Source organism: Coregonus clupeaformis, chromosome 37 (assembly GCF_020615455.1).
Source record: "Coregonus clupeaformis isolate EN_2021a chromosome 37, ASM2061545v1, whole genome shotgun sequence".
Taxonomy (NCBI): domain Eukaryota; kingdom Metazoa; phylum Chordata; class Actinopteri; order Salmoniformes; family Salmonidae; genus Coregonus; species Coregonus clupeaformis.
Window position 1 is genome coordinate 32,852,585 of NC_059228.1, and position 27,639 is coordinate 32,880,223.

Here is a 27,639-nt window from a genome sequence, read left to right on the forward strand (position 1 = left end):
AAAAGGAGGATGGAGGGTGACAATGTGTGAATCAGGTTCTCAGGGTTTAGGGATGTATAGGGACTGACAGATAGGCTGTCAGGGTCTAGGGATATATAGGGAGACAGACAGACAGACAGACAGACAGACAGACAGACAGACAGACAGACAGACAGGCTCTCAGGATCTGGGGATGTATAGGGACTGACTGACAGACAGACAGACAGACAGACAGACAGACAGACAGACAGACAGACTCTCAGGATCTAGGAATGTATAGGGACAGACAGACAGACAGACAGGTTCTCAGGATCTAGGGATGTATAGGGACAGACAGACAGACAGACAGACAGGCTCTCAGGATCGTCATTTACATTACATTTTAGTCATTTAGCAGACGCTCTTATCCAGAGCGACTTACAGTTAGTGAATACATATATATTTTATTTATACTGGCCCCCCGTGGGAATCGAACCCACAACCCTGGCGTTGCAAACGCCATGCTCTATCAACTGAGCTACATCCCTGCCGGCCATTCCCTCCCCTACCCTGGACGACGCTGGGCCAATTGTGCGCCGCCCATGAGTCTCCCGGTCGCGGCCGGCTGCGACAGAGCCTGGATACGAACCAGGATCTCTAGTGACACAGTTAGCACTGCATCGCAGTGCCTTAGACCACTGCGCCACTCAGGACAGACAGACAGACAGGGATGTATACAGACAGACAGACAGACAGACAGACAGACAGGCAGACAGACAGACAGACAGACAGGCAGGCAGGCAGGCTCTCAGGATCTAGGAATGTATAAGGACTGACAGACAGACAGGCTCTCAGGATCTAGGAATGTATAAGGACTGACAGACAGACAGACAGACAGACAGTCAGGGTCTAGGGATGTATAGGGACTGACAGACAGACAGTCAGGATCTAGGAATGTATAGGGACAGACACAGACAGACAGACAGACGGACAGACAGGCTCTCAGGATCTAGGAATGTATAAGGACTGACAGACAGACAGACAGTCAGGGTCTAGGGATGTATAGGGACTGACAGACAGTCAGGATCTAGGAATGTATAGGGACAGACAGACAGACAGACAGACAGACAGACAGACAGACAGACAGACAGGCTCTCAGGATCTAGGGATGTATAGGGACTGACAGACAGGCTCAGCTTGGGGCTAGCAGGTGGTTAGCATTAGCCACTTAGCTCTGACTAGGCCTGCGTCCCAAATGGCCCCTCTCTAGGGGGTAGGAGGGGTAGAGGGGGTAGAGAGGGGTAGAGGGGTTAGGAGGGGTAGAGGGGGTAGAGGGGGTATATATAGTGACCCAAATGGCCCCCTATTACCTATATAGTGACCCAAAGGGCCCCCTATTACCTATATAGTGACCCAAAGGGCCCCCTATTACCTATATAGTGACCCAAAGGGCCCCCTATTACCTATATAGTGACCCAAAGGGCCCCCTATTACCTATATAGTGACCCAAAGGGCCCCCTATTACCTATATAGTGACCCAAATGGCCCCCTATTACCTATATAGTGACCCAAAGGGCCCCCCTATTACCTATATAGTGACCCAAAGGGCCCCCTATTACCTATATAGTGACCCAAAGGGCCCCCTATTACCTATATAGTGACCCAAAGGGCCCCCTATTACCTATATAGTGACCCAAAGGGCCCCCTATTACCTATATAGTGACCCAAAGGGCCCCCTATTACCTATATAGTGACCCAAAGGGCCCCCTATTACCTATATAGTGACCCAAAGGGGTAGAGGGGTAGAGGGTTGTAGAGGGGTAGAGGGTTGTAGAGGGGTTAGGAGGGGTAGAGAGGGGTAGAGGGGTTAGGAGGGGTAGAGAGGGGTTAGGAGGGGTAGAGGGGGTAGAGAGGGGTAGAGGGGGTAGGAGGGGTAGAGGGGGTAGGAGGGGTAGAGGGGGTAGGAGGGGTAGAGAGGGGTAGAGGGGGTAGAGAGGGTAGGAGGGGTAAAGAGGGGTAGAGGGGGTAGAGAGGGGTAGAGGGGTAGAGAGGGGTAGAGGGGGTAGAGAGGGTAGGAGGGGTAAAGAGGGGTAGAGGGGGTAGAGAGGGGTTAGGAGGGGTAGAGAGGGGTAGAGGGGGTAGAGAGGGTAGGAGGGGTAAAGAGGGGTAGAGGGGGTAGAGAGGGGTTGGGAGGGGTAGAGGGGGAAGAGAGGGGTAGAGGGGGTAGGAGGGGTAGAGGGGGTAGGAGGGGTAGAGGGGGTAGGAGGGGTAGAGAGGGGTAGAGGGGGTAGAGAGGGGTAGAGGGCTGTAGAGGGGTAGAGGGTTGTAGAGGGGTTAGGAGGGGTAGAGGGGGTAGAGAGGGGTAGAGAGGGGTTAGGAGGGGTTGAGGGGTTAGGAGGGGTAGAGGGGGTAGAGGGGGTAGAAGGGGTAGAGGGGGTAGAGAGGGGTAGGAGGGGTAGAGGGGGGTTAGGAGGGGTAGAGGGGGTAGGAGGGGTAGAGAGGGGTTAGGAGGGGTAGAGAGGGGGTAGAGAGGGGTTAGGAGGGGTAGAGGGGGTAGAGGGGGTAGGAGGGGTTGAGAGAGGTAGAGAGGGGTAGAGGGGGTAGGAGGGTTAGGAGGGGTTAGGAGGGGTAGAGGGGGTAGAGAGGGGTAGAGGGTTGTAGAGGGGTAGAGGGTTGTAGAGGGGTAGAGGGTTGTAGAGGGGTTAGGAGGGGTAGAGGGGGTAGAGAGGGGTAGAGGGGTAGAGAGGGGTAGAGAGGGTAGAGAGGGGTTAGGAGGGGTAGAGGGGGTAGAGGGGGTAGAGAGGGGTAGGAGGGGTAGGAGGGGTAGAGGGGGTTAGGAGGGGGTAGAGAGGGGTAGAGGGGGTAGGAGGGGTAGAGAGGGGTAGAGAGGGGTAGAGGGGTTAGGAGGGGTAGAGAGGGGGTTAGGAGGGGTAGAGGGGGTAGAGAGGGGTAGAGGGGTAGAGAGGGGTAGAGGGGTTAGGAGGGGTAGAGGGGTAGAGGGGGTAGAGAGGGGTAGAGGGGTTAGGAGGGGTAGAAGGGGTAGAGGGGGTAGAGAGGGGTGGGAGGGGTAGAGGGGGGTTAGGAGGGGTAGAGAGGGTAGGAGGGGTAGAGGGGGTAGAGAGGGGTAGAGAGGGGTAGGAGGGGTAGAGGGGTTAGGAGGGGTAGAGAGGGGTAGAGATGGGTAGAGAGGGGTAGAGGGGTTAGGAGGGGTAGAGGGGTAGGAGGGGTAGAGGGTTGTAGAGGGGGTAGAGGGGGTTGGAGGGGTAGAGAGGGGTTAGGAGGGGTAGAGGAGTTAGGAGGGGTATAGAGGGGTAGAGGGGGTAGAGAGGGGGTAAGAGGGGTAGAGAGGGGGTAAGAGGGGTAGAGGGGGGTTAGGAGGGGTAGAGAGGGGTAGAGGGGGTTAGGAGGGGTAGAGAGGGGTAGAGGGGTTAGGAGGGGTAGAGGGGGTAGAGAGGGGGTAGAGAGGGGTAGAGGGGGTAGAGAGGGGTAGGAGGGGGTAGAGGGTTGTAGAGGGGTTAGGAGGGGTAGAGAGGGGTAGAGAGGGGTAGAGGGGTTAGGAGGGGTAGAGAGGGGTAGAGGGGTTAGGAGGGGTAGAGGGGGTAGGAGGGGTAGAGGGGGTAGAGAGGGGTAGGAGGGGTAGAGGGTTGTAGGAGGGGTAGAGAGGGGTAGAGGGGTTAGGAGGGGTAGAGAGGGGTAGGAGGGGTAGAGGGGGTAGAGAGGGGTAGGAGGGGTTAGGAGGGGTAGAGAGGGTAGGAGGGGTAGAGGGGTTAGGAGGGGTAGAGAGGGTAGGAGGGGTAGAGGGGGTAGAGAGGGGTAGGAGGGTTAGGAGGGGTAGAGAGGGGTAGAGAGGGGTAGGAGGGGTAGAGGGGGTAGAGAGGGGTAGGAGGGGTAGAGGGTTGTAGAGGGGTTAGGAGGGGTAGAGAGGGGTAGAGGGGGTAGAGAGGGGTAGGAGGGGTAGAGGGGTTAGGAGGGGTAGAGGGGTTAGGAGGGGTAGAGAGGGTAGGAGGGGTAGAGAGGGGTAGAGAGGGGTAGGAGGGGTAGAGGGGGTAGAGGGGGTAGGAGGGGTAGGACGCATAGAGAGGGGTAGAGAGGAGAGTTATGAGGGTTAGAGAGGACCCTGTGAGCCTCAACTTGAATTACCCTCCAACCGTATTTACTGTGTAGATGGGACCGTAGCTTTCTGGCCCCTGGTATAGAAAATACTTTAGTCTCAATTGAGTGTCCCTCAAACCGTATTTACTGTGTAGATGGGACCGTACCTTTCTGGCCCCTGGTATAAAACAGACTTGAACCTCAACTGAATGACCCTCCAACCGTATTTACTGTGTAGAGGGGACTGTAGCTTTCTGGCCCCTGGTATAGAAAATACTTTAGTCTCAACTGAGTGTCCCTCAAACCGTATTTACTGTGTAGATGGGACTGTAGCTTTCTGGCCCCTGGTATAGAAAATACTTTAGTCTCAATTGAGTGTCCCTCAAACCGTATTTACTGTGTAGATGGGACCGTACCTTTCTGGCCCCTGGTATAAAACAGACTTGAACCTCAACTGAATGACCCTCCAACCGTATTTACTGTGTAGAGGGGACTGTATCTTTCTGGCCCCTGGTATAAAAAATATTTTAGTCTCAACTGAATGACCCTCAAACCGTATTTACTGTGTAGAGGGAACTGTATCTTTCTGGCCCCTGGTATAAAACAGACTTTAGTCTCAACTGAATGACCATCCAACCGTATTTACTGTGTAGAGGGGACCGTAGCTTTCTGGCCCCTGGTATAGAAAATACTTTAGTCTCAACTGAGTGACCATCCAACCGTATTTACTGTGTAGAGGGGACTGTATCTTTCTGGCCCCTGGTATAAAAAATACTTTAGTCTCAACTGAATGACCCTCGAACCGTATTTACTGTGTAGAGGGGACCATAGCTTTCTGGCCCCTGGTATAGAAAATACTTTAGTCTCAACTGAATGACCATCCAACCATATTTACCAACAGTGTTGTCCTCTTTAGTGAGATGGGTCTGACAGAAAGGATACCCACTGAGTCTCCATATTGTCTTCCTCTGATACTGTAATAAGCTTGGATGGATCTTATTTTCTCCCTAACAGAGAAATACTACACTTTCTGAAAGATGAACCTTCACTTGTCGCATCTCGCTGCGTCTCCTCCGACTTTTAAAAACACGGCGGGCGCGGAGATAACATCCCTTCCCCCGAGTTCAAACCCAAACCGGCGAGGGCGACGGTTTGAACCCGTCAGAGGGGCTGCATTTCATATTTCATCATTTCATCCAACCGCTCTCTCTCTCTCTCTCTCTCTCTCTCTCTCTCTCTCTCTCTCTCTCTCTCTCTCTCTCTCTCTCTCTCTCTCTCTCTCTCTCTCTCTCTCTCTCTCTCTCTCTCTCTCTCTCTCTCTCTCTCTCTCTCTTTTCTTGATGTCAAACTTCAAACACGTCATTTTATCTGTTTCCTCCCCTTTTTCCTCACAGACGATCTTTTCAAAACGCTCATTGTCATTGGAGCCTAGATTAATTTTAGATAAAAAATAAATGTGGTTTTATTTCCTGTTTACCTTCAAAGGATCTCCATTATGTGGCGGGTGATAAGGGAGAGGTGGTTCTGGCAGAAGTGGCCCAGAGGAAGGCTAATGAAATCGATGCTGAAGAAGGCATAACGGCCACGTTGGGAAGCCGCGGTAAGAAAATGGATCAAATCTGGATCAATTAAATGAATGGAAAGAGGAGAATGAACCAAATGTAATGGAGACACCGCTGTAGGCACCGCTTGACTGGAGACACCACTGTAGGCACCGCTTGACTGGAGACACCACTGTAGGCACCGCTTGACTGGAGACACCACGGTAGGCACCGCTTGACCGGAGACACCACTGTAGGCACCGCTTGACTGGAGACACCACTGTAGGCACCGCTTGACTGGAGACACCACTATAGGCCCCGCTGTAGGCACCGCTTGACTGGAGACACCACTGTAGACACCACTTGACTGGAGACACCACTGTAGGCACCGCTTGACTGGAGACACCACTGTAGACACCGCTTGACTGGAGACACCACTGTAGTCACCGCTTGACTGGAGACGCCACTGTAGGCACCGCTTGACTGGAGACACCACTGTAGGCACCGCTTGACTGGAGACACTGCTGTAGTCACCACTTGACTGGAGACAATGCTTGACTGTAGGCACCGCTTGACTGTAGGCACCGCTTGTCTTTTGTAAGAAATATGGGATTTACATTTTAAGATCACATTTAGGTTCACTTAATACCTGCTATTAAAAGTGGTTAATGGTGTTTTAAATTCAACTGGTGTTTGGTGCTTGAAAAACTGTACTGAATCTTTATCCAATGAAAGAAAGGTGTAATGGAGTAGGTTACGGTTGTAAACACTGTCTGTTGTAGGTCACATCAGGTAGGTAAATGACGCATGAGGAATCTGTATCCAATGAAAGAAACCAAATGTAATGGCGATATGTTTTTCTGTAGCCTAGACATCCCTTTACTGGTGCAGTATGGGATTTCAACTCATATTGAAGCTGAGCTCACTGGGCCTGATAGTAAAAAGGGGCTTAACAGTGTTTTACATTTAAATGGGGTTTGGTGCTTAAAACGACACCAAATCATTGTTGATTATTTGTCCAACCTGGAGAATTTAATAATACGTTGTTTCGTTTTTTAAGCACTGATCATGTTAATGTAACATAATTATAATCCTAAGAATACTTCCAAAGCCACCTGAAATACCACTTTGGTGTGATAGCCTATATTACAGGATCCCTAGTCCTGGTAACTCCACAATGTGTTTAAAGTGTGTTTTGGTGCTGAAAACTGCATCAAATCTTGATTTAATTATTGGTCCAAACTGAGTTATTCCATAATGTGTTTAAAGTGTGTTTTTTGGTGGTTCCTAAGGGGGAGGAACATTTTGAAGGGGCAGTTTTTTCAACTCCAGGTTGCTGCCTTGCCCTTTGACACACACTCCTCTCAGCACATACCAGAGGGGATCAGTCTGGGCTGTTGATCACACACGCACACGCACCCACACACACACAGGAAAAACGCACACACACAGAAAAACGCGCACAAACACACAGGAAAAACGCGCACAAACACACAGGAAAAACGCACACACACATTGACAGAAACAGGAACGCACGAACACACACACAGGGAGAGAAATGTTTTACCCACACACACATCCTCTCTTTCACACGCACAGACGTTTCCAGGGCCCGGGGCTGTGTAAGAAACATTCAAATGAGCAAGCAAGCCAACACGTTAGTCCTTCACCACTGCTTAAAACACACCGCAAGGTGTGTGTGTGTGTGTGTGTGTGTGTGTGTGTGTGTGTGTGTGTGTGTGTGTGTGTGTGTGTGTGTGTGTGTGTGTGTGTGTGTGCTCACAGACAAGCAAATGAGGCCATCAAGGTATTTAACTCCACACAAGGAGGTCAAAACCCTGAGGCTGTGTGTTGTACTGTGTGTGTGAGATTGAGAATGTATGGCGTGCGGTTGTGCTCCGTACACACTCTCCCGACCTCCTCTTAAACCCTCTTAATTATGTCCTCGATGATTTCCCTGTTTCACCTGGAGCGCGTCCTACCCTTGGACAGTGCCACTTGAGAGATGGAGCGAGGGAGGGAGGAGAGGGGGTGGAGGAGGAGGAGGGAAATGAATTAAAGGAGAAGCACTTTACTGATGTTGATGGTTCAAATGTTGCCAATTAGATGGGATTGTGTGGGTCTCTCTCTCTCTCTCCTCCCTCTTTCTCTCTCTCCTCCCTCTTTCTCTCTCGTTCCCTCTCTCTCTCTTTCTTTCTCTTGGGGGAGACTGTCCTTCCACCCAGGCTTGTCTTCAATTCACCACTGCCTCAATGGGCGTGTGTGTGTGTGTGTGTCAGGGTTGTTGGAGATCATGCAAACGCAGACGGAGCATATTAACAGAGCAGTGGGCCGATCGATGTGTGTGTGTGTGTGTCAGGGTTATTGGGGATCACACGCATGCATCCACACACACATAAATACCCACAAGCAGACAGAGCATATTAACGGAGGTAAGAAACACAATGGTCCGATCAATGTGTGTGTCCTGGAGATCATCTGTATATTAACGGAGCGTGGAGCCCAGGTCATAAATACAGAATGAGTATGAACAGGACTGGTGTCCAGGCAGACCAGACTCTGGTTGTAATGAACAGGACTGGTGTCCAGGCAGACCAGACTCTGGTTGTAATGAACAGGACTGGTGTCCAGGCAGAGCAGACTCTGGTTGTAATGAACAGGACTGGTGTCCAGGCAGACCAGACTCTGGTTGTAATGAACAGGACTGGTGTCCAGGCAGACCAGACTCTGGTTGTAATGAACAGGACTGGTGTCCAGGCAGACCAGACTCTGGTTGTAATGAACAGGACTGGTGTCCAGGCAGACCAGACTCTGGTTGTAATGAACAGGACTGGTGTCCAGGCAGACCAGACTCTGGTTGTAATGAACAGGACTGGTGTCCAGGCAGACCAGACTCTGGTTGTAATGAACAGGACTGGTGTCCAGGCAGACCAGACTCTGGTTGTAATGAACAGGACTGGTGTCCAGGCAGACCAGACTCTGGTTCCAATGAACTGGTTCCTTTACGCCCCAACACACCACAATGCCCCTGGCACGCACACACACGTCTCGCACTGTCAGACAGGCCCACAACTCCCAAGGACAGATAAACACACACACACACCAACTTACATAAACATACACAAACACACACATATGCTTTCATGAGTATTCAAATGTAAACATGATCACAATCGTACAAATACACATCAAATACTGATATGCAGTGATTTAGTCAGGTCTGTAAACCTCCAGTCCTAGAGTCCCAAGTCCCTAGTGTTCCAGTACAAGTCCTGGAGTCCCAAGTCCCTAGCGTCCAAGTCCTGGAGTCCCAAGTCCCTAGTGTTCCGGTCCAAGTCCTGGAGTCCCAAGTCCCTAGCGTCCAAGTCCTGGAGTCCCAAGTCCCTAGTGTTCCGGTCCAAGTCCTGGAGTCCCAAGTCCCTAGTGTTCCAGTCCAAGTCCTGGAGTCCCAAGTCCCTAGCGTCCAAGTCCTGGAGTCCCAAGTCCCTAGTGTTCCGGTCCAAGTCCTGGAGTCCCAAGTCCCTAGTGTTCCGGTCCAAGTCCTGGAGTCCCAAGTCCCTAGCGTCCAAGTCCTGGAGTCCCAAGTCCCTAGTGTTCCGGTCCAAGTCCCTAGTGTTCCAGTCCAAGTCCTGGAGTCCCAAGTCCCTAGTGTTCCAGTCCAAGTCCTAGAGTCCCAAGTCCCTAGTGTTCTAGTCCAAGTCCTAGAGTCCCAAGTCCCTAGTGTTCCAGTCCAAGTCCTAGAGTCCCAAGTCCCTAGTGTTCCAGTCCAAGTCCTAGAGTCCCAAGTCCCTATTGTTCCAGTCCAAGTCCTAGAGTCCCAAGTCCCTAGTGTTCCAGTCCAAGTCCTAGAGTCCCAAGTTCCTAGTGTTCTAGTCCAAGTCCTAGAGTCCCAAGTCCCTAGTGTTCCAGTCCAAGTCCTAGAGTCCCAAGTCCCTAGTGTTCCAGTCCAAGTCCTAGAGTCCCACGTTCCTAGTGTTCTAGTCCAAGTCCTAGAGTCCCAAGTTCCTAGTGTTCCAGTCCAAGTCCTAGAGTTTCAAGTCCCTAGTATTCTAGTCCAAGTCCTAGAGTCCCAAGTCCCTGGTGTTCCAGTCCAAATCCTAGAGTCCCAAGTCCCTAGTGTTCCAGTCCAAGTCCTAGAGTCCCAAGTCCCTAGTGTTCCAGTCCAAGTCCTAGAGTCCCTAGTCCCTAGTGTTCCAGTCCAAGTCTGAGTCCTGTAAACTAGAGTTCGAAGTCAAGTCACGAGGCCCTTGGTAGGCTAAAAGCTACGGTCCAACAATCTTTCAAGCTACATTTCATTATGTAGAAAGCTAGCTGACTTACAGTGTTGCACATTAGTAGAACTAGCATAGCTAAAAGAAAAATTCCTCTGGCACTATATGGTGGACAAATATCATCACGAATCAATCTGTTATTTCCAGGATAATGTCACTGCAGGTATAATTCTGTCAATCACCTGCCACAAAGACCACTGCAGGCAAAGATCCGCTTGGAACGCTGCCATGGTTAAAAGGGGAAACTGTTCAAATTCTGTTTTTGCATACATTGTAGCAATTTGACTAAATTAACCCATTCTACCCATACAATGGAGACTTGATTGTTGAATTTGTGTGAAGTAGTCCTAATCTTGTCAGTTTCCCTATAATCTTAATCAACGATATAGGCGAAGTTTTGCTTTTTAGTATGCGCAACAAGACTTTACTGGGCAGTGGGCCCCAATGGGTGGGGAGATGAGTGTGACAAACAGGGCAAAACGTTCAGGTGCAAAACGTTTTGCCACGGTGTACAACTAATGAATACACCCCAGGTTGTTTCATTGGTTGTAGTTTCTATTCATCCATTGCCCCATTCTTTCCCTCCACCACTAAATGGTGGACAAATATATATCATAATGAATCAATCTAATGTTCTTTCAGCATAATGTCACTGCAGGTAGAAATCATTCTCAGTCAATCACCTGCATTTGTATGACACAAAGACCACAGCAGGTAAAGTTCCACTTGGAGATACTGTTCAAATTCCTTTTAGCACATAAATTGTATCAATTTGACTAAAATGACCCATTCTACCCATACAATGGAGACCTGATTGTTGAATTTTGTGAAGTAGTCCGGATACACATTTGTCTTGTGTACCTAACCTTATGGTTTACCTTAATGACATCTGCCTGTTATGTAGTCCATAATACACTCTTAATAACATCTGTTATGTAGTCTATAATACACTCTTTTCTTTCAAGTTTTCCCTTTCTCCCTCTCTTCTCCAACTGTAAAACCCTTGACAGAGCTATCAGAGCCTCTCTCCTGGCTTCAAACACACACACACTGACAAGGCTTTGCAGCCCTTTGTGTGTGGGTGGAAATCGCTTCTACACATCTGGCTGACAAGTGTGTTGATTTGGTTAGATACACCATTGTGAGAGGGGGACTAGCGAACGAGTGCGAGGGAAGATTCCTTTCTTTCTTTGAGCGTTCAGCGTTTAGCCAAGAGGAGAAGCCAACTTGCACGTCTCTTCTCTCTCCTTCTCTCCTCTTCTCTCTCTCTCTCCTCTCCTCCTGTTTCTCCCTCACAATGGCTGGTGGAGCTGCAGGGTATTTCTCTGTTTGGAAGAGTGGTTTATCTCTCCTCTCTTTCCCTGATCCTCTCCTCCTCTCCTACCAGGGAAAAGCCTGTTAACTGTAGTGTGTTCCTCTCCTCCCTGTCCCTCTGACTCCTTCTCCTCTCTCTCTCTTTCTTTCTCTCTCTCTCTCTCTCTCTCTCTCTCTCTCTCTCTCTCTCGCTCTCTCTCTCTCTGTCTCTCTCTCTCTCTCTCGCTCTCTCTCGCTCTCTCTCTCTCTCTCGCTCTCTCTCGCTCTCTCTCTCTCTCTCTCTCTCTCTCGCTCTCTCTCTCTCTATTGCTCTACTCAATTTCTCTCTTTATCAGACCCTCTCTATCTGGTTATAGGTAATACAGGCCCTCTATCTATCTGGTGACACAGATGTGTGTGTCAGATGAGCCACCGGATAGACAGACAGCCTGGCATCACAGTGAACAGGGCCTAACTCACAGGACAGACAGCCTGGCATCACGGTGAACAGGGCCTAGCTCACAGGACAGACAGACAGCCTGGCATCACGGTGAACAGGGCCTAGCTCACAGGACAGACAGCCTGGCATCACGGTGAACAGGGCCTAGCTCACAGGACAGACAGCCTGGCATCACGGTGAACAGGGCCTAGCTCACAGGACAGACAGACAGCCTGGCATCACGGTGAACAGGGCCTAGCTCACAGGACAGACAGCCTGGCATCACGGTGAACAGGGCCTAGCTCACAGGACAGACAGACAGTCTGGCATCACGTTGAGTGTTGTGTGTGTGTGTTTGTCTGCGTGAGGGAGTATGTTTGTGTGTGTGTGTGTGTGTGTGTGTGTGCGTGCTCACTTTAGTATTCAAGTAGTTCTATTTCCGTACACGTGCACGTACAGAGCCTTCAGAAAGTATTCACACCCCTTGATTATTCCACATTTTGTGTTAGTCTGAATTTAAAATGGATTAAATTGAGTTTGTTTGTCACTGGCCTACACACAATATACCCCATAATGTCAAAGTGGAATTATGTTTTTCGAAATGTTTACAAATTAATTAAAAATGAAAAGCTGAAATGTCTTCAGTCAACCTCTTTGTTATGGCAAGCCTGAATACGTTCAGGAGTAAAAATGTGCTTAACAAGTCACATAATAAGTTGCATGGACTCACTCTATGTGCAATAATAGTGTTTAACATGATTTTTGAATGACTACCTCATCTCTGTACCCCACACATTGAATATCCCTTTGAGCATGGTGAAGTTATTAATTACACTTTGGATGGTGTATCAATACACCTAGTCACTACAAAGATACAAGCGACCTTCCTAACTCAGTTGCCGGAGAGGAAGGAAACCGCTCAGGGATTTCACCATGAGGCCAGTGGTGAATTAAGATTACAGAGTTTAATGGCTGTGATAGGAGAGAACTGAGGCTGGATCAACAACATTGTAATTACTCCACAATATTAACCTAATTGACAGAGTGAAAAGAAGGAAGCCTGTACAGAATAAACATATTCCAAAACATGCAACAAGACACTAAAGTAATACTGCAAAACATGTGGCAAAGCAATTCACTTTTTGTCCTGAATACAAAGTCTTAAGTTTGGGGCAAATCCAATACAACATATTACTGAGTACCACTCTCCATATTTTCAAGCATAGTGGTGGCTGCATCATGTTATGGGTATGCTTGTAATTGTTCAGGACTGGGGAGTTTTTCAGGATAAAAGAGAAACGGAATGGAGCAAAGCACAGGCAAAATCCAAGAGGGAAACCTGGTTCAGTCTGCTTTCCACCAGACACTGGGAGATGAATTCAACTTTCAGCAGGACAATAATCTCTTCTACAAAGTATTGACTCAGGGGTGTGAATACATATGTAAATTCGATATTTCTGTATTTCATTTTCAATCAATTTGCTAAAATTTCTAAAAACATGTTTTCACTTTGTCATTATGGGGTATTGTGTGTAGAATAAAATCTATTTAATCCATTTTAAATTCAGTCTGTAACACAACAAAATGTGGAAAAGGTCAAAGGGTATGAATACTTTCTGAAGGCAGGTATGTGTGTCAGCGCTGTCATTGTCTTAGGATGTGTGTTGGGACGTGTGTTGGGACATGTTGGGATGTGTGGACATGCTCTGTATGTACATGTATATCATAGCCATGGCCTATCTTAGAACTGATTAAACATAGTAATATATCATAATAACAATATAATACATCATAATATATGGCATTTAGCTGACGCTTTTATCCAAAACGACTTAGTCATGCATACATACATTTTCTGTGTACTAGTGACATTTTAAATGTCAAACCCATCTGGAGTCTGTCTGCCTAATACCTTTAAACAGTCCATAACTAAGTCTGTATTGGACCGGAGACATTAAGACAGTCCATAACTAAGTCTGTAGTGGACCGGAGACATTAAGACAGTCCATAACTAAGTCTGTAGTGGACCGGAGACATTAAGACAGTCCATAACTAAGTCTGTAGTGGACCAGAGACATTAAGACAGTCCATAACTAAGTCTGTAGTGGACCGGAGACATTAAGACAGTCCATAACTAAGTCTGTATTGGACCAGAGACATTAAGACAGTCCATAACTAAGTCTGTATTGGACCAGTGACATTAAGAGAGTCCATAACTAAGTCTGTAGTGGACCAGAGACATTAAGACAGTCCATCACCGCCTGGTATGGCAACTGCTTGGCCTCCGACCGCAAGGCACTACAGAGGGTAGTGCGTACGGCCCAGTACATCACTGGGGCCAAGCTTCCTGCCATCCAGGACCTCTATACCAGGCGGTGTCAGAGGAAGGCCCTCAAAATTGTCAAAGACTCCAGCCACCCTAGTCATAGACTGTTCTCCCTGCTACCGCACGGCAAGCGGTACCGGAGTGCCAAGTCTAGGTCCAAAAGACTTCTCAACAGCTTCTACCCCCAAGCCATAAGACTCCTGAACAGCTAATCATGGCTACCCGGACTATTTGCACTGCCCCCCCACCCCATCCTTTTTACGCTGCTGCTACTCTGTTAATTATTTATGCATAGTCACTTTAACTCTACCCACATGTACATATTACTTCAACTATCTCAACTAGCCGGTGCCCCCGCACATTGACTCTGCACCGGTACCCCCCTGTATATATAGCCTCCCTACTGTTATTTTATTTTACTTCTGCTCTTTTTTTCTCAACACTTTTTTTGTTGTTGTTTTATTTTTACTTTTTTTGTAAAAAATAAATGCACTGTTGGTTAATGGCTGTAAGTAAGCATTTCACTGTAATGTCTGCACCTGTTGTATTCGGCGCATGTGACCAATACAATTTGATTTGATTTGATTTGAAGTATGTAGTGGACCAGAGACATTAAGACAGTCTATAACTAAGTATGTAGTGGACCAGAGACATTAAGACAATCCATAACTAAGTCTGTATTGATCACTGGAAACAGAATGCACCTGGGCTCAATTTCGAGTCTCGTGGCAAAGGGTCTGAATACTTATGTAAATAAGGTATTTCCTGTTTTTGCTTTGTCATTATGGGGTATTGTGTGTAGATTGATGAGGAATATTTTTTATTTAATCCAATTTAGAATAAGGGAGGAGAGGAGAGGTGGAGGATGAGAGAGGAGAGGAGAGGAGAGGAGAGGAGAGGAGAGGAGAGGAGAGGAGAGGAGAGGAGAGGAGAGGGTCATGTTTATAGTTCACCCCAACTAACATATTGAGTATTTACAGTTGAAGTCAGAAGTTTACATACACCTTAGCCAAATACATTGAAACTCAGTTTTTCACAATTCCTGACATTTAATCCTAGTAAAATTCCCGGTCTTAGGTCAGTTAGGATCACCACTTTATTTTAAGAATGTGAAATGTCAGAATAATAGTAGAGAGAATTATTTATTTCAGCTTTTATTTCTTTCATCACATTCCCAGTGGGTCAGAAGTTTACATACACTCAATTAGTATTTGGTATCATTGCCTTTAAATTGTTTAACTTGGGTCAAACGTTTCGTGTAGCCTTCCACAAGCTTCCCACAATAAGTTGGGTGAATGTTGGCCCATTCCTCCTGACAGAGCTGGTGTAACTGAGTCAGGTGTGTAGACCTCCTTACTCACACACACTTTTTCAGTTCTGCCCACATATTTTCTATAAAATTGAAGTCAGGGCTTTGTGATGGCCACTCCAATACCTTGACTTTGTTGTCCTTAAGCCATTTTGCCACAACTTTGGAAGTATGCTTGGGGTCATTGTCCATTTGGAAGACCCATTTGTGACCAAGCTTTAACTTCCTGACTGATGTCTTGAGATGTTGCTTCAATATATCCACATAAGTTATATATCCTTCCTCATGATGCCATCTATTTTGTGAAGTGCACCAGTCCCTCCTGCAGCAAAGCACCCCCACAGCATGATGCTGCCACCCCCGTGCTTCACGGTTGGGATGGTGTTCTTCGGCTTGCAAGCTTCTCCCTTTTTCCGCCAAACATAACGATGGTCATTATGGCCAAACAGTTCTATTTTTGTTTCATCAGACCAGAGGACATTTCTCCAAAAAGTACGATCTTTGTCCGCATGTGCAGTTGCAAACCGTAGTCTGGCTTTTTAATGGTGGTTTTGGAGCAGTGGCTTCTTCCTTGCGTTTCAGGTTATGTCGATATAGGACTCGTTTTACTGTGGATATAAATACAGTGGGGGAAAAAAGTATTTAGTCAGCCACCAATTGTGCAAGTTCTCCCACTTAAAAAGTTGAGAGAGGCCTGTAATTTTCATCATAGGTACACGTCAACTATGACAGACAAATTGAGGAAAGAAAATCCAGAAAATCACATTGTAGGATTTTTAATGAATTTATTTGCAAATTATGGTGGAAAATAAGTATTTGGTCACCTACAAACAAGCAAGATTTCTGGCTCTCACAGACCTGTAACTTCTTCTTTAAGAGGCTCCTCTGTCCTCCACTCGTTACCTGTATTAATGGCACCTGTTTGAACTTGTTATCTGTATAATAGACACCTGTCCACAACCTCAAACAGTCACACTCCAAACTCCACTATGGCCAAGACCAAAGAGCTGTCAAAGGACACCAGAAACACAATTGTAGACCTGCACCAGGCTGGGAAGACTGAATCTGCAATAGGTAAGCAGCTTGGTTTAAAGAAATCAACTGTGGGAGCAATTATTAGGAAATGGAAGACATACAAGACCACTGATAATCTCCCTCGATCTGGGGCTCCACGCAAGATCTCACCCCGTGGGGTCAAAATGATCACAAGAACGGTGAGCAAAAATCCCAGAACCACACCTAGTGAATGACCTGCAGAGAGCTGGGACCAAAGTAACAAAGCCTACCATCAGTAACACACTACGCCGCCAGGGACTGAAATCCTGCAGTGCCAGACGTGTCCCCCTGCTTAAGCCAGTACATGTCCAGGCCGTCTGAAGTTTGCTAGAATGCATTTGGATGATCCAGAAGAGGATTGGGAGATATAATATAGTTAAATATAACTTTTTGGTAAAAACTCAACTCGTCGTGTTTGGAGGACAAAGAATGCTCAGTTGCATCCAAAGAACACCATACCTACTGTGAAGCATGGGGGTGGAAACATCATGCTTTGGGGCTGTTGAGGCACTGAGTTTGAAGGTAGGTCTTGAAATACATCCACAGGTACACCTACAATTGACTCAAATGATGTCAATTAGCCTATCAGAAGCTTCTAAAGCCATGACATCATTTTCTGGAATTTTCCAAGCTGTTTAAAGGCACAGTCAACTTAGTGTATGTAAACTTCTGACCCACTGGAATTGTGATACAGTGAATTATAAGTGAAATAATCTGTCTGTAAACAATTGTTGGAAAAATTACTTGTGTCATGCACAAAGTAGATGCCCTATCCGACTTGCCAAAACTATAGTTTGTTAACAAGAAATGTGTGGAGTGGTTGAAAAATGAGTTTAAATGACTCCAACCTAAGTGGCTTGCGAAAGTATTCACCCCCTTGGCATTTTCCCTATTTTGTTGCCTTACAACTTGGCATTAAAATTGATTTTTGGGGGCGTTTGTACCATTTGATTTACACAACATGCCTACCACTTTGAAGATGCAAAATATTTTTTATTGTGAAACAAATAACACAAAAAAACAGTAAACTTGAGCGTGCATAACTATTCACCCCCCCAAAGTCAATACTTTGTAGAGCCACCTTTTGCAGCAATTACAGTTGTAAGTATCTTGGGGTATGTCTCTATAAGCTTGGCACATCTAGCCACTGGGATTTTTGCCCATTCTTCAAGGCAAAACAGCTCCAACTCCTTCAAGTTGGATGGGTTCCGCTAGTGTTCAGCAATCTTTAAGTCATACCACAGATTCTCAATTGGATTGTGGTCTGCAGTGTTGCGCAGTGTTCTAAGGCACTGCATCGCAGTGCTAGCTGTGCCACTAGAGATCCTGGTTCGAATCCAGGCTTTGTCGTAGCCGGCCGCGACTGGGAGACCCATGGCCCAGCGTCGTCCAGGGTAAGGGAGGGAATGGCCGGCAGGGATGTAGCTCAGTTGGTAGAGCATGGCATTTGCAACGCCAGGGTTGTGGGTTCGATTCCCACGGGGGGCCAGTATGAAAAATAGAAAAATTATGTATGCACTCACTAACTGTAAGTCGCTCTGGATAAGAGCGTCTGCTAAATGACTAAAATGTAAATGTAAAAAATTGTCTGGGCTTTGACTAGGCCATTCCAAGACATTTAAATGTTTCCCCTTAAACCACTCGAGTGTTGCTTTAGCAGTATGCTTAGGGTCATTGTCCTGCTGGAAGGTGAACCTCCGTCCCAGTCTCAAATTTCTGGAAGACTGAAACCGGTTTCCCTCAAGAATTTCCCTGTATTTAGCGCCATCCATCCTTTCTTCAATTCTGACCAGTTTCCCAGTCCCTGCCGATGAAAAACATCCCCACAGCATGATGCTGCCACCACCATGCTTCACTGTGGGGATGGTGTTCTCGGGGTGATGAGAGGTGTTGGGTTTGCGCCAGACATAGCGTTTTCCTTGATGGCCAAAAAGCTCACTTTTAGTCTAATCTGACCAGAGTACCTTCTTCCATATGTTTGGGGAGTCTCCCACATGCCTTTTGGCGAACACCAAACGGGTTTGCTTATTTTTTTCTTTAAGGAATAGCTTTTTTCTGGCCACTCTTCCGTAAAGCCCAGCTCTGTGGAGTGTACGGCTTAGTGGTCCTATGGACAGATACTCCAATCTCCGCTGTGGAGCTTTGCAGCTCCTTCAGGGTTATCTTTGGTCTCTTTGTTGCCTCTCTGATTAATGCCCTCCTTGCCTGGTCAGTGAGTTTTGGTGGGCGGCCCTCTCTTGGCAGGTTTGTTGTGGTGCCATATTCTTTCAATTTTTTAATAATGGATTTAATGGTGCTCGGTGGGATGTTCTACGTTTCGGATATTTTTTTAGAACCCAACCCTGATCTGTACTTCTCCACAACTTTGACCCTGACCTGTTTGGAGAGCTCCTTGGTCTTCATGGTGCCGCTTGCTTGGTGGTGCCCCTTGCTTAGTGGTGTCACAGACTCTGGGGCCTTTCAGAACAGGTGTATACATACTGAGATCATGTGACACTTAGATTGCACACAGGTGGACTTTATTTAACTAATTATGTGACTTCTGAAGGTAATTGGTTGCACCAGGTCTTATTTCGGGGCTTCATAGCAAAGGGGTTGACTACATATGCACGCACCACTTTTCCTTTATTTATTTTTTTAGAATTATTTGAAACAAATTAGTTGTTTCATTTCACTTCACCAATTTGGACAATTTTGTGTATGTCCATTACATGAAATCCAAATAAAAATCAATTTAAATTACAGGTTGTAATGCAACAAAATAGGAAAAATTCCAAGGGGGATGAATACTTTTGCAAGGCACTGTAAACTTCCAACTTCAACTGTGGATTTGGATATTTATTAAAATAGAAGGAAAAAAACACTATTTTATCCTTTATAGGCTTTTCATGGCTGTTTGACTGTATCAGTCATGACTCTGTCGTTTCACCCCCTCCTCCTCCTCCTCTTCCCTTGTTTCCTCTCCTCTGTTTGTCCTAAGCTCCCGCCATCCATCTCAAAATCCCCTCGTATCGGCCAATTTAAACAGACAGTGCCCAGCGAGAGAGAGCGAGATGAACCGACTTTAAGCTCTTTTTTAAAACAGACAGAAGTAAAGAGGGTCAGGGTGATTTGGCAGCCAAAAGCCCCTGGACTATACCCAGGTTCTCCCCTGCACAGCTGACACTGCCTAAGACACACAGATCAAGATACCTCCCCAAACATCATCGCTACGGAGAGAGAAGAGAAGATCCATTTCCTCTCCTCCCTTCACATTTCCCTTTTGCCTTTTCTTTTTTTACATCGTTCTTTTCTCTCCATTTTTACATGTTTTTTTATTGACACCATGGTAATCTGGTCTCAGATGAAGTTTCATTGTTTGTTATGTGGAGCCAATGACAGCTTAGGGAGATGGAGTAGGAGGGGGGATAGGGAGGGGCATTATTTCTCCCGTTTGGCTCGGTGAGAAGAGAAAGAGACGAGAAACAATGACGCTTAGAGAGAGAGAGAGAGAAATCTGGGAAGCGGACCAACGTTCCTCTATCTGACTGATGTTGAAGAGAGGAAGAGGCACATCGTCTCCCCGTCTCTCTGTTTCTACTGTCTTTGGGAATTGGCTGACGTTTCTATTTAGCTGGAAGGCAGGCCTAGTGTAGTGGAGTAGATGGCATAGGAGTTGCCCCCTAAACCACTGATACAGGGTCAGATGTGTTTTAGTCCCTGTAATGTCACAGTCTGGTTTAAGCAGGAAACCCCGGTTACAGGTTCAGATTGAATAGACCCCTCTGTCTATCTGGGATCTAGGAGTAGAGATGGAGACCTGCAACCCCAAGCCCTGAAGGTCATAGTGTCAAGTAGAGCTGTGGCCTAAAAATCATATATCAACAAAAAAACATTTGATTCAGAATATACAGTATATCCATATTTTTTTCATGTTTTATCTAAAGCTTTGTTGTAATAATAATAATAATAATATGCCATTTAGCAGACGCTTTTATCCAAAGCGACTTACAGTCATGTGTGCATACATTTTTACGTATGGGTTGTCCCGGGGATCGAACCCACTACCCTGGCGTTACAAGCGCCATGCTCTACCAACTGAGCTACAGAGGACCACATTGTACAATTTAAATGTAAAATACACTGCATTTCAAACAATCAGCAATAATCTAATGAATTCAGGGCTTGTGAAATTATATCTAGGCTAAATATAAGCCTTCCAAAACCATAAGACCCACTAATAATTTAATTAATTTATCAAAATGGACTGAATTAGAGCGTTTATTATTATTATTATATTATTATTATATTATAAAATAGTATCATTAGCGTTTTTGCATGAATCACTGATCTGGCGTTCAAGTCTGTCTATGAAAATGCAATTTTTGTTACAAATTTAACCAGCACCATTATGCACATTTACTAATAATGACTAACTTCTTGTAGCAGGCATTATAGAAAATCAACACAGGTCTCATAAACAATCTCTCAAGCACAGGCCCATGTGCTAGCGAGTAGCCAGCTAGTCTTTACACTGAGTGTACAAAACATTAAGAACACCTTCCTAAAGTTTTCCACTCAGAACAGCCTCAATTCGTCAGGGGATGGACTCTACAAGGTGTCGAAAGCGTTCCACAGGGATGCTGGCCCATGTTGACTCCAATGCTTCCCACAGTTGTGTCAAGTTGGCTGGATGTCCTTTGGGTGGTGGACCATTCTTGATACACACAGGAAACTTTTGAGCGTGAAAAACCTCAGCAGCGTTGCAGTTCTTGACACAAGCCAGTGTGCCTGGCACCTACTACCATACTCCGTTCAAAGGCACTTAAATATTTTGTCTTGACCATTCACCCTCTGAATGGCACACATACACAATCCATGTCTCAATTGTCTCAAGGCTTAAAAATCCTTCTTTAACCTGTCTCCTCCCCTTCATCTACACTGATTTAAGTGGATTTAACAGGTGACATCAATAAGGAATCATAGCTTTCGCCTGGATTCACCTGGTCAGTCTGTCATGGAAAGAGCAGGTGTTGTTAATGTTTTGTACACTCAGTGTATATTTAAGCAATAAGGCATGAGGGGGTGATACAGTAAGGGAAAAAAGTATTTGATCCCCTGCTGATTTTGTACGTTTGTCCACTGACAAAGAAATGATCAGTCTATCATTTTAATGGCAGGTTTATTTGAACAGTGAGAGACAGAATAACAACAAAAAAATCAGAAAGATTTCTGGCTCCCAGGTGTCTTTTATACAGGTAACGAGCTGAGATTAGGAGCACACTCTTAAAGGGTGTGCTCCTAATCTCAGGTTGTTACCTGTATAAAAGACACCTGTCCACAGAAGCAATCAATCAATCAGATTCCAAACTCTCCACCATGGCCAAGACCAAAGAGCTCTCCAAGGATGTCAGGGACAAGATTGTAGACCTACACAAGGCTGGAATGGGCTACAAGACCATCGCCAAGCAGCTTGGTGAGAAGGTGACAACAGTTGGTGTGATTATTCGCAAATGGAAGAAACTGTCAAAAATAACTGTCAATCTCCCTCGGCCTGGGGCTCCATGCAAGATCTCACCTCGTGGAGTTGCAATGATCATGAGAACGGTGAGGAATCAGCCCAGAACTACACAGGAGGATATTGTCAATGATCTCAAGGCAGCTGGGACCATAGTCACCAAGAAAACAATTGGTAACACACTACGCCGTGAAGGACTGAAATCCTGCAGCGCCCGCAAGGTCCCCCTGCTCAAGAAAGCACATATACAGGCCCGTCTGAAGTTTGCCAATGAATATCTGAATGATTCAGAGGAGAACTGGGTGAAAGTGTTGTGGTCAGATGAGACCAAAATCGAGCTCTTTGGCATCAACTCAACTCGCCGTGTTTGGAGGAGGAGGAATGCTGCCTATGACCCCAAGAACACCATCCCCACCGTCAAACATGGAGGTGGAAACATTATGCTTTGGGGGTGTTTTTCTGCTAAGGGGACAGGACAACTTCACTGCATCAAAGGGACGATGGACTGGGCCATGTACCGTCAAATCTTGGGTGAGAACCTCCTTCACTCAGCCAGGGCATTGAAAATGGGTCGTGGATGGGTATTCCAGCATGACAATGACCCAAAACACACGGCCAAGGCAACAAAGGAGTGGCCCAAGAAGAAGCACATTAAGGTCCTGGAGTGGCCTAGCGAGTCTCCAGACCTTAATCCCATAGAAAATCTGTGGAGGGAGCTGAAGGTTCGAGTTGCCAAACGTCAGCCTCGAAACCTTAATGACTTGGAGAAGATCTGCAAAGAGGAGTGGAACAAAATCCCTCCTGAGATGTGTGCAAACCTGGTGGCCAACTACAAGAAACGTCTGACCTCAGTGATTGCCAACAAGGGTTTTGCCACCAAGTACTAAGTCATGTTTTGCAGAGGGGTCAAATACTTATTTCCCTCATTAAAATGCAAATCAATTTATAACATTTTTGACATGCGTTTTTCTGGATTATTTTGTTGTTATTCTGTCTCTCACTGTTCAAATAAACCTACCATTAAAATTATAGACTGATCATGTCTTTGTCAGTGGGCAAATGTACAAAATCTCTTTTTCCCTCACTGTATATGGCCAATATGCCACGGCTAAGGGCTGTTCTTATGCACGACGCAACGCGGAGTGACTGGACACAGCCCTTAGCCATGGTATATTGACCATTTACCACAAACCCCTGAGGTGTCTTATTGCTATTATAAATTGGTTACCAACGTAATTAGAGCAGTAATAATAAATGTTTTGTCATACCCGTGGTATACGGTCTGATATAACACGGCTGTCAGCCAATCAGCATTCAGGGCTCGAACCACCCAGTTTATAGAACACCCTACTGTGCGTCTCCAACTGTTTGAACAGCATGCTATCCTGTCCACTTAGTTCAGATGTTGAAAGTGTCATGTGTCCTACCTTATTTCTCTAGCTATGTAGTTATCTAGCTAGCAAGATAATAATTATAGCTATGGGTGTCATAGCTAGCTTAGCTACATTTGACTGGTAAAATAGCAATCCTGCAGCAGTCCTCTCTGGCATGCTAGCTAGCTACATATCGAATCACTAGGTAGTTTGTTTTGGCTTCTAATGACAGCTGGCTTACTAATTTTATGGATCATATCACAGATAAAGAGATAGCTACCTAATGAGATATCTAGCTATGTAGCTGGTTATTAAGCTAGCTAGCTAATAATTATATGGGTATTTTACGGGTAAAATGGCAATCCTGCTGCAGCCCTCTCTTCTTAGCTAGCTAGCTACTACACTTCTGGCTTGCTAGCTAGCTACAAATTCAACACAGTTCGTTTTAGCTCAAGCTAATACCTAATGACATATTCTCTTCAAATTGTCAATATGAGCATTGTATTTTGTACAGCTATCAAAGAAAACATTAACATAAAAAAGACAAGAGAAGAGATAAATCAACTAGCTAGCTACCTAGCCTCGTTTTGGCTGACTGTCTACTCGCCTTGTTATCAAAAGTTAATTTCAAAGATTCAGGTCCAGTGGAGGCGAAGCCTCCTGCCTCACGCTATAGAAACAGGCTCCTACTCCTATGAGCCGTTCTGAGAGCTTACTACGAGCAGATACCTTGGCCATCCAGGATTGCTACTTACTACGAGCAGATACCTTGGCCATCCAGGATTGCTACTTACTACGAGCAGATACCTTGGCCATCCAGGTTTGCTACTTACTACGAGCAGATACCTTGGCCATCCAGGATTGCTACTTACTACGAGCAGATACCTTGGCCATCCAGGATTGCTACTTACTACGAGCAGATACCTTGGCCATCCAGGATTGCTACTTACTACGAGCAGATACCTTGGCCATCCAGGATTAGATAAGGGAGAAATCTAGTGTGACCTGGTGTGTGTTGTTAGCCACAGACTAGTTATGTCTTTAGTGATGACAATTCTCAACTCAACCACTTCACTGCTGGATCCTGTAGATCTCTGTAGATTCTGATTGTCTCTCTTGTGATTGGTCAATCAGCAGAGCAGGAAGGACCAACAGGAGCTGGCCGCTGGAGGAGAGCCGTGACCCTGAGCCCTGATCAGGCGTGGCAATGGAGACAAACAGGTTTGTGTGTGTGTGCGCGTGTCTTCATTCATGTGAATAAGATATTTTGTGTCACTCGCTATCCAAGAACTAGCTTTCAGAAGTACTCTTTGAAGGAAATCCGGTGTATTATGGCATCTTACTGCCTATCTGTAATATCCCCTCACCTGTTGCAGGGCCCAGTCTTGTGTGTGTGTGTGTGTGTGTGTGTGTTGTTCTATCCTAGTGGGGACCTGAAGTCAGTAAAACAAGGAAAATGTCCCACGTTCCATTGAGGACAAAGCCTATTTTAGGAGTTAGCTTTATGTTTTGGGGGTTAGGGAAAATAGGATTTTGAATGGAAATTAATTTTAGGTCTCCACAAGGAAGAACAACAAAACGTGTGTGTGCCCACATTAATTATCTGGCGGTGTTCTCTTAACGTAGCCTGAGCGGCTACTTGGCCTCCCGCTGTCAGATGTCCAGATTACTAACTGGTCATTTAGGGAACATAACCGTTAGTTAAACATGACTTTTTGTCTTCATCCCAAATGGCACCCTATTCCCCACAAACAGTAGTGCACTACTTTTGACCAGGGCCCCATAGGGCTCTGGTCTAAAGTAGTGCACTATATAGGGAATAGGGTGCCATTTGGGATGCATCCCTCGTCTTTATCTTCTTGGTCGTAGTAATAATGTGTGTTTTTGGGGCGACTAGCGGGAGATTGTCTCGGCACCACCACCACTGAATCACACAGTCACTTAGTAATCCACACTGTAGGCTATTGGAGGAGGAATTTACATTGCTGTTAAATATGTATCTACTTAACATTGTTAGGGTTTTAATGTCAATCATAACCGCTATTAACACACGGCTCAACGCTGGGGAGATCGCCCTGAGTGACAATGGTTTGGAGAGGAGAGGGGAGGGAAGTCCAAATTCAAGATTTAGCTGGTCTGTATGATTGTGGCCTGCTGTAGTGTTGTGAGAGTGTAATTGTGTGTGTATGTTTGGTAGTTTCTAGCTCAGTTGGTAGAGCATGGCGCTTGTAACGCCAGGGTAGTGGGTTCGATCCCCGGGACCACCCATACGAAAAATTTATGCACGCATGACTGAAAGTCGCTTTGGATTAAAAGCGTCTTCTAAATGGCATATTATTATTATTATTATTATTATTATTATATTATGTTAAACATGCTTACCATAGCTGCAGCTCGCCTAAACCAAATGTGTTCCATCTTTGTCTCTCTTTCAGAAATGAACCTGGTTGACAGAGATGTTAGAGTAAGTCATGTTCATTTACTGATCCTGGTTGACAGAGATGTTAGAGTAAGTCATGTTCATTTACTGATCCATGTTGACAGAGATGTTAGAGTAAGTCATGTTCATTTACTGATCCTGGTTGACAGAGATGTTAGAGTAAGTCATGTTCATTTACAGTCACAGCTATTACACTAAAGGTTTTACATGATTTTGATCAATAAAATAATTCATGTAACTTTCCCCAAATTCCAAGGTTTTCCAGAAATCCCAGTTGCAAGGTTCCCAGAATCAGGAGGGTCTTCTAACCAGGATTTATGGAAAACCTGGAAATGTTGGGAATTTTACAACCTTCATAAGCCTATAGCTAAAGCACTGAATAGATAGACCCTAGACGTAGCGTGCATGTGATCAGTTTGGGTAGGCCTTCAACTGAACCTGACTCTTTCTTTACCCCTCTTTCTTTGCCCCCTCTTTCTTTGCCCCTCTCAGGTGAACGAAGAGGCAGGGAAGCTGAAAGTGGGTCAATTTGGTGTTGTTTGAAAACAGCCTTTTTACCTTTTCTATCTCGACTGTAATATCTTTTTTTATGTATTTTTATATCAAATGTATTCTGTAAATATATCTGATAACTGATCTAGCTCTATTCTGAAATGTTGATGCGTGATTAGCCTAAGTGTTATGAATTTAAGTACAATGTGAATAATTATGCTAATGTATTGCTAATATGTTTTATTTTAACAAAATGTTGTATAGGCTGTAGCCCTAGCCCCGTCCAGCCCCATCTCAGTTCTCTCACAACCAGCCCTCCTGCTGAACATTGTATTTTACGTTTTCTGCCCATTTAATTGAATTGTTCTTTAATCCCAGCCTCTTTTATAACAGTGCAGTGATTAGGCTTTTCATTATTGACCATGGTCACCTTTTACTGTAGCCTAATACAGAGCTGTAAACTAGCCTATTGTATTGCTGTATTAAAGAGGTTGTGTGTCTTGTGTTTATGGCTTTTAGGCCTGTCCCTATTTTAGTGTGCAAAAAATATGTCAAACCCACTATTATTAGGCATGCTGAGGCAGTGAATGTATGGGCTCTTTATATTTGATCAGATTACGTGGCCTCGGCCTACAGTATTGTACTGTGTACCGTGTAGGCTACTGTGTATATGTGTTGAGATTACGGCCTGCGGACGGTTTTTATTCATGAACGGAAGCCAATATAGCAAGCGATTTTTTAAACGGTGAGCACCGGCAGCAGCATTGCGCGCCGAACGGAGCAGCTCGAGCCCTTTTCCTGAACAGCAGCCATGGCCTTGTCACGAGCTGTCGACGCGCTGCGCTCGCGACTAATCTGACAGCCCCGCGCAAACCCTAATCCCCCACTGTATCGTAATCTATTTACTTTGCATTCTAAGAGGATTTGGTTCTAAAAAATATATACAAGAACGAATCCGATGCTGGAAATTATGGTGAAATGGACAGAAAAGATCAGTCAGTCAGGATGCGTTGGTTTCTGTGTTTTCTTTCTTTGTGTTGTTTTGTTAGGGTTTTAAAAAGAAATCATTGTATGTTTTTTCGGAGTCAAGCCTTTCGGGAGAGAGATTGGTGAAAATAATTACATTTCTGTCTGGTGATACAAGGCTAATACTTCTATTTTGTTCAGTGATACTCAGAGAGCAGCTGTTTGGAGAAGTGATATCTGTCATTGGTTTTATCTCCTGATATATGTCACTTTCAAACAACCTCTGTAGCCTAATATCACATAATTCAATGATTTGACATTTTAAAATAAAACCAACAAAACTGGAATACAAGTAATTGGGCTACATTTGATGTCTGTTTTATATGTCTACTGTAGGTCTTTAGGTGCAGGTTTCCAAACAGATTACACCTAGTCCTGGGCTAAAACCCATTATAGAGAATCTCCCAAGTTTTTTAGTCCAGGACTCGGTTTAATCTGTTGTCTGGGAAACCATCCGCTCAAGTTGATTAATATATAGACTATCCTGAGTAGACCCACATAACAGATTTCTCTCCTGTTAAAAAAT

General features: G+C 45.6%; 1 protein-coding gene across 8 annotated transcripts in view; it reads left to right on the forward strand.

The window, feature by feature from the left end:
* Nucleotides 1-27,639, forward strand: part of LOC121572793 (WD repeat containing planar cell polarity effector) — a 146,621-nt gene that overhangs the window by 114,770 nt on the left and 4,212 nt on the right. Inside the window, exons 15-18 of one of the 8 annotated variants that reach the window (XM_041884827.2) lie at nucleotides 5,536-5,650; nucleotides 24,290-24,376; nucleotides 25,591-25,619; nucleotides 26,088-26,114. In XM_041884827.2, the coding sequence (XP_041740761.2) occupies nucleotides 5,536-5,650; nucleotides 24,290-24,376; nucleotides 25,591-25,619; nucleotides 26,088-26,114 (258 nt within the window). Of the gene's footprint in view, nucleotides 1-5,535; nucleotides 5,651-24,289; nucleotides 24,377-25,590; nucleotides 25,620-26,087; nucleotides 26,149-27,639 lie in introns of those variants that run through there. The other 7 variants (XM_041884834.2, XR_006657923.1, XR_006001918.2 and 4 more) reach the window with 7 other exon arrangements.